This window comes from Chaetomium fimeti (genome assembly GCF_033439085.1).
Source record: "Chaetomium fimeti strain CBS 168.71 chromosome Unknown B0H64scaffold_5, whole genome shotgun sequence".
Taxonomy (NCBI): Eukaryota; Fungi; Ascomycota; class Sordariomycetes; order Sordariales; family Chaetomiaceae; genus Chaetomium; species Chaetomium fimeti.
In genome coordinates this window covers 3,238,435-3,248,251 of record NW_026944333.1, presented here as the reverse complement: position 1 = coordinate 3,248,251, position 9,817 = coordinate 3,238,435, and the positions used below count along the sequence as shown (strand labels likewise).

At 51.5% G+C, this 9,817-nt stretch overlaps 3 protein-coding genes across 3 annotated transcripts; 1 reads left to right on the top strand and 2 right to left on the bottom strand.

Moving 5' to 3' along the window:
* Window positions 1–594: 594 nt before the first annotated feature.
* On the bottom strand, window positions 595–1,276 carry B0H64DRAFT_401875 (uncharacterized protein). Its single transcript, XM_062804188.1, has 4 exons — window positions 1,191–1,276; window positions 1,108–1,127; window positions 836–1,018; window positions 595–776 (listed from the first exon to the last, which is right to left on the bottom strand). The coding sequence occupies exons 1-4, from the start codon at window positions 1,191–1,193 to the stop codon at window positions 707–709; spliced, it is 276 nt and encodes a 91-aa protein (XP_062658374.1). The 5' UTR covers window positions 1,194–1,276; the 3' UTR covers window positions 595–706.
* A 238-nt stretch (window positions 1,277–1,514) lies between these two features.
* B0H64DRAFT_401873 (ribonuclease III domain-containing protein) lies at window positions 1,515–3,370 on the top strand. Its single transcript, XM_062804187.1, has one exon. It carries the CDS (start codon window positions 1,723–1,725, stop codon window positions 2,989–2,991), a length of 1,269 nt encoding a protein of 422 aa, XP_062658373.1. The 5' UTR covers window positions 1,515–1,722; the 3' UTR covers window positions 2,992–3,370.
* On the bottom strand, window positions 3,371–6,355 carry B0H64DRAFT_401870 (acyl transferase/acyl hydrolase/lysophospholipase). Its single transcript, XM_062804186.1, has one exon. The coding sequence runs from the start codon at window positions 5,953–5,955 to the stop codon at window positions 3,451–3,453; it is 2,505 nt and encodes an 834-aa protein (XP_062658372.1). The 5' UTR covers window positions 5,956–6,355; the 3' UTR covers window positions 3,371–3,450.
* Between the last annotated feature and the right edge of the window lie 3,462 nt (window positions 6,356–9,817).

The window sequence follows — 9,817 nt, the reverse complement described above, 5'->3', positions numbered from 1 at the left end:
GCGACTTAACTCCAACTCGACAGGGCCGAGATCGGGACTGGAAGGACTGGAATCAGTGTCTGATCCAGGTTCGACGGGGCCGGGCCGCTCCATTTCCGGTACGAGGATGAACTCGACACGGGGGTCACCGCTGAGGCGCCGTGGCTTGCGACCCGGGGTATTCATGGCGCTTGGTGCTGTGGAAGGTTCGTACGCTTAGGGATAGGGAGAGAAACCGATGAGGGAAGATGGGTGGTGGGTTGACGGTATTTGTTTGCAGTGCGTTGGGCGGACTCTTGCTGGTATATGCGTCTCCGTCTGCGAAGCCCCTTCCTGTCTGTATTTAGAATGTACCTGGCCTGCCGTGGCATGGGCGTGGGGAGTTGGAAGTGACGATGCTTCTGCTTGGGGACTAAGCACCCCCTTCCTCAGGGCGGGCACCATCGAAGCTCCTATCATAATCAAGAGTATGGCCGCACTAGTTCGATGCCACCACGATTATGGCGACGGGGGGTAGGAATCGAAGTACGCTAGGGTTCGTGGAAAGGGGGGAGGGGCGGCAAGAGTAGAACGACGAGACGTCCTACTATGCTAGTCACTACCATCGCCGAGACCTTTATACGGCAGCTGTGGGTTGTGCACAGCAAAACCTGTCAAATTCCCAGAAACAACGTCTAATTCGTCATGTACAGTTAAAAGTCATAACCCCCTTGGCCAAGCACTGCGATCATGACTCCTTCGGCTTTTCCGATGCCGCCTTCTCCGCCCGTTCGTGCTCGATGATCTGCTTGCTCCAGCTATCACGGACATGCCTAGTCAGCTTTGTTCGTGAATCCGGAAATATGCCGGCACGTACTTTCTGCTGGGATAGAAGCGACCAGGCTCGGGCATCTTATGGCGGTATTCCCTGTCGGCGCTCAACTTCCACACGAGGGCTGTGATGCCGAAGATGACGACGCCGAAGACAGCCGTGTTGGCCTTCCAGTTAGCTGGCTGCGCATACGAGCCACCGGCTGGCGACCAGACGTGCTTGGGGTAGCTAGGAAAGGGAAATCGGTCAGGTCTTGGATTCCGAATGCGATGCGATGCGTTCAATTGTTCTTCATTGTTCGAGGTTCGGAGACTCACGGGACCTTTCCGCCGCCGCCCTACGTCGAGAACAACAGTGTCAGTCAAGTTTGAGCCAGCTGCGTATGGGAGGGGTCAATTACCATTGTGATATAGCAAGGTAGGAGACGTGGATTGACGTGGGAGGGGTTGGAGGTTGAAGCCGGAGCGTTGCTTGTCGGTTGCTGCGAGGTCCCCAGAAACCAATCAATCAATTGCTTGGGTCGAGAAAGATGGAGAGTTGTAATTTACCGTACCACCGGTACACATTACCTAAGGTAGGTACGACCAAGGTTACAAAGTACAGTCCTGGGACGAGACTGGAGAAACGCCAAGCCCGGGCCGTTATGTCAGCCAGCCCACTACGACCCCTGTCCAATCGCCTGGGAGCTGCTGGATTCTGGAGAACTTTTTTCGTCTTTGGGGCATTTGGATTTGGGAGGAAGAAGGGAAACCACACGCGACCGCCAGACGACCACCAACCCATCTATTGCGACCTCCTCTCTGTCCACGGCCGGGTCCCACGGCTCAATTTATTGGGGCACTTGCCACAACTCCCACAACTACCACCAACCTAAAATCGACCTCTTCCCCCCCCCACATCCTCCCCAGACACACCACCAATAAATCCGCCCCATGAAGAGGTTACGAATCGATCGATGGACGGGCCAATTGCTCCTGGCTCGTTCCGGAGCCTCTCCGGCTTCCACTCCCCGGGCCGCCGCCCTCCGGTCCGCCGCACTTTCCAGATGCACCGCCGTGCGCAGTCAGTCAACGGGCACCGTGCGCCAGATACCCAAGGAAGACGACTACTATGACGGGACGGACCACACACGCTTCCCGCCTCTCGAGCAACTCCCCCCCAAAGCCACGAGCCTACCCTCCCCACCGCCCGAGAGGGCACTGCAGTCGGCAAAGCTGGCCGCCCTCCACGCCCGTCTATCCCTCCCAGAACGGCTGCCCCTCCAGACCCTCGCCCGGGCCCTGGTCGACGCCTCCGCCGACGAGAACCCGCAGTTCAACAACACCAACCTCGCCTTCGTCGGCCAGTCCCTCATCAACTACCACGTCGCCGAGTGGATCATGTGCCGCTACCCGCGCCTGCCCATGGGCATCCTGTACGCCGCCATGAAGGGCTATGCGGGGCCAACCTCTCTACATCACGTCGCCCGCTCCTGGGGTGTGGAGCACGCCGCCGTGCCCGGCGGCGAGGTCGACCCAGGCCTGCTCCAGTTCTCGATGCACAAGCCGGGCGACGCCATCATCGGGTTCGGGTACCGCCGGGCCGAGGCCGACGGGATGAAGAAGCACAAGTGGCGCCACGGCATGAGCAGCCGGGTGGTGTTCGACGACGACTTCGGCGAGGTCGTGGACTCGGAGGAGGCCAAGGACGAGCTGCAGCTCCGCGCCGACACCGAGTACGGCAACGAGTACACACGCTCGCTGGCCGAGAAGGCCTTCGCGACCTGCGCGCGGGCCGTCACGGGCGCCATCTACGCGCACGCGGGGCGGGACCGGGCCAAGGCCTTCATCAAGTCGCACGTCCTCTCGCGCACGCTCGACCTCTCGAGGCTCTTCGCCTTCAAGAAGCCGACGCGCGAGCTGTCGATGCTCTGCGCGCGCGAGGACTTCGAGCCGCCCGTGGCGCGGCTGCTGTCCGAGACGGGCCGCCTGTCGCGCACCCCCGTCTACGTCGTCGGCATCTTCTCGGGCAAGGACAAGCTGGGCGAGGCCGCCGGCGCCAGCCTCGAGCACGCCCGCACCAAGGCCGCCATGAACGCCCTCAAGAGCTGGTACCTCTACAGCCCCGGCGAGGGCGTGCGCGTGCCCAGCGACGTCCTGGCCGAGGACGCCGCCCCCTGGGAGCCCGCCTACATCGACATGGGCGAGATTATCGGACATTAAAAGACCAAAAAGAATAAATAAATAAACGTCCAGCCTATGTCATGTATCCCAAAACGGGGGGATAGGTAGGCCTAGCCTAAGGGTGAGGGCTGGGTGGGCTACGGTATCTCACTCCTCTGTCCGAGGGGGTCGCCCACAAGTATCCCTTCGCTCCGGTGTGGTTCGGGATAGGGAGGAGAGAAATAGATAGATGTATTGTACATTTAACACATCCATCCGGGCCGGCAAGCGGAAAAAAGGCACGGCTTCCTGGCCGATGATCATTGGGAGGAGTTGGGCAACGGCGGGGGGACAACGAACCCGGCCGTGTCAGTGTAGTGTATGTATAGTATTTTGCCAGACAACGGCTGCAATGTAGAAAAAAGCCATATATATGCATGCTTCTTTCAACTTTGATATTTATTATCCAACGATCATGTTACCCATCACGTCATAACTTCACATCGCAAGCATGCAACACTAGCTAAAGTGGTCACCCTCGCCCAACCCACTCACATCGCCCCTCCTCACCAGCCTCCGCAACTCAGCCCTCTCCGCGCGCCCCTCCCTTTCCAACCGCCGCTTCTTCTTGCGCTCATAAACCGCGCGCACGGTAGCGCGGATCTGGTCGCGGCCCTCAGCATAATTCGCCCGAGCAAGCGCAATCACCTCGTCGATCTGCGGCGGGGAGTAGACAAAGTTCCAGGTGCTCATGTAGTCGGAGACGGCGACGTCGACGCCGGGCGCGGCGCGGTCGTTGGCCAGGAAGGGCAGGTACACGACGGCGATGCCCGCGTCCGGGTGCGTGAGGCGCCACGCCGACGCGTCGTCCACGGGCGGCGGCGGCGGGTCCGTCGTCGCCCGCTCCTGCGTCGTCCCCACCCACACCGTGCAGTACCCCAGCTCGCTGGCCGCCTCCGACTGCCGCTGCGACTCGGGCTTCATGGGCTGCGACCCGGGCGGCTTGGGTGGGCCGTGTGTTCCGTGTGTTGGGGAGCCTGGGCTGCTGCGTTCCGGGTGGCGGGCCGCTTGGTCGGTTTTGGCCTGGGTGATTTTGCCTTCGGCTTCGGCGGTCGAGTGGGCTTGCGCTTGCTCGAGCTCCGAGGCGGTGACGGAGGGCGAGCTGGATTTGGGCCAGCCGGCTCCTACGGGCCAGCCTTTGATGTTCCGCTGGCGGGCGTAGCCCTCGACGACAGAAAGCCAGTTGTCCGTTTTGATGTCGGCCGACGCGTCGAACGCCAGGATGATGTCAACGTCTCTGCCGGGGCGGAGGAGCGGGTAGATGGGGAGGTTGTTGGACATGCCCGCGTCCATGAGTTGGAGATACTCGTTGTCGTAGACGCCTTGTGGTACCGTGTTGGGGAGCTGACCGTACATTCCGTGGACAAAGTTGGGGATGCTGGGCGGTTCGATAGGATGGACTTTGCTCAGGTCTTTGTTGTGCCCCCATATCAGGTCATCGAGTGACTGGAAGCCAGTGAGGCTCTTGACGATCGGTCTGATCTCGCGGTAGTAATGGCTCAGAGTGGCACAAAATGCACTTCCAAAGGTTCCCAAGAGAAAAGGTAGGCGGGTCTCGGGGAGACGGAAGCCCGAATCTGAGGGCAAGTCTGACCCGTTTTTGAACCTGCGGCCCATGGCCCAGGTGGGGATGCCGGCCGAGAATTCTTCGCAGAAGAACTCGTATGGAGTGATCTCGAACCACTGGAACCACGCTTCCCTTTTGGCCCTATCCTTTGCCTCTTCGGTTAAAGAGCCCGGACCACCGTAGTCGGGCGAGTCCAGCTCCGGTATCTCGTGCCGCACGGCGGTGTAGATAGGCAGTGGGTTCTGCCCATATTTCATGTATTCTCGCTGATTCGATAGTTTGAAGTCCTTCTCGTTAACCCCGAGTTCACCCTTTGGGACCAAAAGCCTTGCTGCTAGAAGCATGCCGTAGGCATCGACGAGGCCAAATTGAGAGCGGGGATCACCCTTGAGTTTCTCCACCAGGCCACTGAACAGGTACTTGTTCGTAGGCGACGTCGTCAATGCGGCGAAGGCGACCGGTGGGTAGGCGATGTGGGTACCGAGGCGTGCCTTGAGGTGGTCAATAGCGTTGTGGAAATTCGCTCCGGTCACTGACGAGTAGTAGAGGGACTGTAGCCAGCAGGAGCCGCTGACCCCCGACACGTACGTCGCGCAGTCGAAGAGCCCATCCTCAGCGGTTGCGAGAAACGAACCAGTCCCGGCAACCAAAGCCCTCAGGCCGCCGCCAGAACCGCACATAGCAATAGTAGGGACGTCATCCGGATGGATATCCCTTTCTTCAACTCCTAAAAACCGGGCCAGCGCGGGTACGATCATCTTCCGCCTCCGCTCCAGAAAGGTCTTTTCCTCGTCACACAGTTCCCCCGACACGCGAACCTTGGCCGAGTACTGGATCTCCGGGTGCGTAAACGGATCGTGTGCCTCCTGCCATATTTCAGCCGCCAATGATCCAGGCGCCATGTCCATCTCGCGCTGCAGCTTCTTGACATAGCCGGGGACGAGCTTGGCCCAGTCCGGCATGATCAGGTCCACAACCCTGTCGGAAAGCCCGTCTGTCGAGGGTACGAATGAGAGGGCGCTAAAGTTCCGTGAGAACGTGGCCCAGGCGCTCTGGTCCTCGTTCGAGGCTGCCACATCCTCATCCTTGGGGTTCCCAGGGGCCAACTTCGCCCTGGAGTCGGTATGCTGCAAGGCATCAGTCGGGAATAGCCACAACGCGAGCAATGCGCCAGTGAGCGTCACCGATATCAGCTTGGTAGCGCGCACTTTCGACCGACGCCTCTGGGGCGACAAGAACAGGCAACGCCGGGGGGGTTGCCGGTCGAAAGAGAGCCCAGAGCCATTATTTACTAACTGCGGTCTGGTTCTTGTTGTAATAAAACCGGTTTGGCCCTGCGAGTATACCGGAAATTTGAGACGGTTGAGGCGTATAATATTTCCGCGGTGCAAAGCCATCGCGGCCGTAGTCGTAGTGTGGGTGATCGTGATCGTGGTCGTAATTGCGGTTGTGGTTCGAGTCTGGAGTCGGGGAGAGTTAAATGTAGAGGGGTTTCATTATCGGTGACTTCCAAATTCTCTGGAAACTGTGTTGATTCTCATGGTCGGCATAATCAACTAGTTGCCACAATTGGCGGAAGCCGTGTTTCCTCAAAGCTGGCGCTCCCCCGCTGGCGCCATTCCGTGGGAAGAAGCGGTCTCGAGCCGCGAAGTTGGAAGCTTCGCTTCGGTACCATTCCCAAAGTTACATCATCGGCTGCTTGTGGGGCAGGGACTGCCAAGGTTAGGTAAGCCCTCCATTGGAAAATGCAATCAAGCCGGGATTGTCAGGGACGTTGTGGGGCGTTAAGAATGTTCACATTGAAAATGACTTTCCGAGCATCTTTCCACTTTCTCGGAAGAGAAATCGAGTTTTTGGCCATCCAACCTCGCCCACTTGGGTAACTACCATAGCGCGCCACCACTGTGCGTGAAAATGATCTTGGAGATTACCCCGAAGTTTCAAAATTGTGTCACGTGAAGATCGACTTGTTAGGGTCCTGGAGATGAAGCAAATTCGACGACAAAACTATCATCATCGCGTACGATTATCTTGAATGAAGACGGTGTTGTGATTTGAAAAGTCTATTGAATTAAAATATTTAATTCCAAGTCTATTATATTTTATAATACTTTTTAAGCGTATATATGCTTTCCTTTGGAAGATAATGTTAATTGTGAGGGTTATTTTTAGATTGGATTCCGTTTTGGTTGGTGGAGCTGATTTTCCGTTAAATAATATTTTGAGCTAAGCTTGGTTTTCGGTAGAAAGGAGCTTAATCGGAAAGATAAACTGTAAAAGAAAACTGTTCGGTAAATATAGTATATTTTGCGACTAGACGATAGTCCTATATACGATAACTGTTTTCTCCTGGAGACTGCCTTAGGGATGATTTTGATTAAGGAATCGGATCTTTAAGGTGTAAAACCATTACAGAGTAGTAGGAATAATTCTAAGACGATAAGTAATAGGAACTGACGGTCTGTTAACCGTTAGCTGTTAATGAGTGACTATCGACTATCTGTTGACGGTTGATAGTTGAGTACTGACGAACCGACAACCGATAGTTGTCGGCAGCTATATAATAGTAGATAGCTAATAATAGACTAACAATAACCAAACAACTGTCGGCAGCTGTTAGTCTGTTATTATAAATATAGTAGGTAGGAGGCCGACTATTAATAGAAAACTAACTTTTTTATATAAATAAAAACTAACTATAAGCTATAATATCCTATTATTTAGTAGTAATCTACTTGCTTACTAGCCTATTTAGGGCTCGGCTAGACCTTTAAGTACTTCCTAATATTTCCCTAACATTGTAAATTAGGGTTACTAACCTATAAAGCCGATATATAATGAGTGCCGGCCTACTATTAACGTTTATAGCTAATATTCCCTAAATGTTTATACTAAGCTCTTAGTTTGTAATATATATATATTAGATCCAACGTTTCTCGGAAACGAACTACCCCTTTATAAGTAAGATTACCCCTAAGGATATTATATTTGTCCAATATATTATATAAGATATTCGACTGTAGAAACTAACTGAGGAGTCTTATCTACGATACTGGAGTATAAGGATAAAGTTACTGCTAAGTTTTCTTACCTAGTAGTATGCTAAAGTAAAGGAATATACCTTTAAAGGCGGTATCTCCGATAGTACCATTACCGATCTAGAGTAATAAATAGCGGATAACGAAGTGGTAATAGTAACTGCGATATAACTAGTACTATCCAACCTAGGCGCCTTCCTATATAGTATAAACTTATAGGAATCGATAACTAACTGTTTAGGTACTTTCCCTAGAAGTATCTATTAATAACCGGAAGTTATATCTATAATACCTACTTCCTAAGTTTACAGATCCTATACTAGGAAGGTATTAGAGGCCCTCTATCTAATTTAAACCTTTTTATTAAGGATTATATCCTCCGGTAGGATATATCTATTAGTTAGAACTTTCTATACTTATTCCTAATCCAACTTAGATATATAGCCTAAGGGCCGATAACTAATAACCGATACTATCTAGAGATAAGGTCTAGTATTTAATATATACTGAGAGCCGATATAGAAACTACCTTTATTAGCTTTAATATTACTAATAGTGTTAGAATTTAATAACCTAGGTTTTATCTACTCCTTATTAGAATAGGAATACTATATAATAGCCGGTAACTAGCTAATAGGATAATATTGAGATTTAGATAGGTGAGGCCCTATAGTGTATACACTAACAGGGCTTACAATACACTTTAGAGAAGCAATGTACAGTACTATTGCTTAGCTACCAGCAGTAATTACAGGGCCTAGGCCCTGTAACAGTGGTTAATTTAGTAGGTAGACCACTATTGTTTTGGGAATGCCTCTGTATTTGCTATCTTAACCACTAGAGTTGGATTTACTACTTCCTTCTCATATACCCACCGACCGGGGCACAGTACCGAATTCGGCCTAGCAGTCTTAGTAGTAAAAAACTGAATCCCGTAAAACTCATTTATATACGTTTAACTAAAAATGGGCTCACCTACTCGCAGCCGCACCCAGAAGTGCCCGGGCCTACTTACACTACTACCTTAAAAACCGGTATAGGGTAGGCCGGTTGGGGCCAAGCGGTGTAGGGTAGGCCGTTTAGGAGCCAACTACCGGTGTAGGGTAGGTCGCTTGGGATGCCAAGAGGTGCAGGGTAGGCCGGTTGGGAACAACCGGGTGCAGGGTAGCTCGCTTGGGAAACCTAGGTGCAGGGTAGGTGTAGGGTAGCTCGATTCGGGAGAAACCAGCACTTAGTGAAAAGAAGAACCAACCTTCTTCAAACTAAGATAACTAGCCACCCAGTAATTGTACCGCTACAACTAAAATACCAGTATATAGCTATAGGCTATACAAATTCAATTACAGTACTGTAGAGCCCCCCAGATGGCCACAGCACTAGTAATCTGAACTCTAAGGTTTAATACCCCCTCTTTATAGGCCTATATACTTAGTAGAGTATAAAAGGTTTAAACCTTAGCTATACTAACGAAGAGAATAAAAAAGACTAACTAACTAAACTAAAACTAAAGAACTATAGTAGTTAGATACTATTTACAGGCTTTTCTAGCTATTGAAGCTATATATAAAAAGGATTAAATTGTAGGACTAATTTTAAAACTATTTATAAAAGGAAGAAATAGTAGGGAATGGATAGGCTGTTATAGTAGGTGGTCCAATCTAATAACTACTATAAATACCTCGGCTTCTTTAGACCTAGTAGGTCTATAAACGCCCTAAAGAGTTAGCTCACCAAAGCCTTTATAAGCCTATCGGCCGGCATACGTTTAGTATCAAGAAAACTAATGGAAACTAAGCCCCCTCTAACCTTCTTACACACATAGTGGAATTTCAGCAGTATATGCTTAGTTCTACTATATAGAGCTGGGTTATAGGCTGTAGTTATAGAGCTAGTATTATCCTTAAATATAGGTACTGGGCCTATAATTGGGCACCCTAATTCCTTAAAGAAATCCATTAGCCACTGAGACTCCTGTATAATCTCTGTAAGTATATCGGTTTCGGCCTTAACTGTTGAAAGGGCTATAGTAGAAGCCTGTTTCGATTTCCAGGTTATAGGTCTACCGACTAATTTAAATAAATAGCTGTAAATGGATTTAAACGTTTCTTTATTGCCTATATAGTCGCTATCTGAAAAGCCCACTAATTATAGGTTCTTTACCCCCTCTAAAAGAGTATTTACTATATCCTTTTTAGTAGGACTATAACAAATAGCTAAATCC

Excerpts from the sequence above, each read along its gene's own strand:
- B0H64DRAFT_401875 (XM_062804188.1), bottom strand. Across the intron at positions 1,019-1,107 it reads GGCGGCGGCGGAAAGGTCCC|CTACCCCAAGCACGTCTGGT; the intron begins GTGAGTCTCCGA and ends TCCCTTTCCTAG. Across the intron at positions 777-835 it reads CGCTTCTATCCCAGCAGAAA|CTGGAGCAAGCAGATCATCG; the intron begins GTACGTGCCGGC and ends TGTCCGTGATAG.
- B0H64DRAFT_401873 (XM_062804187.1), top strand. The coding sequence starts at position 1,723 with ATGAAGAGGTTACGAATCGATCGATGGACGGGCCAATTGCTCCTGGCT.
- B0H64DRAFT_401870 (XM_062804186.1), bottom strand. The coding sequence starts at position 5,955 with ATGGCTTTGCACCGCGGAAATATTATACGCCTCAACCGTCTCAAATTT.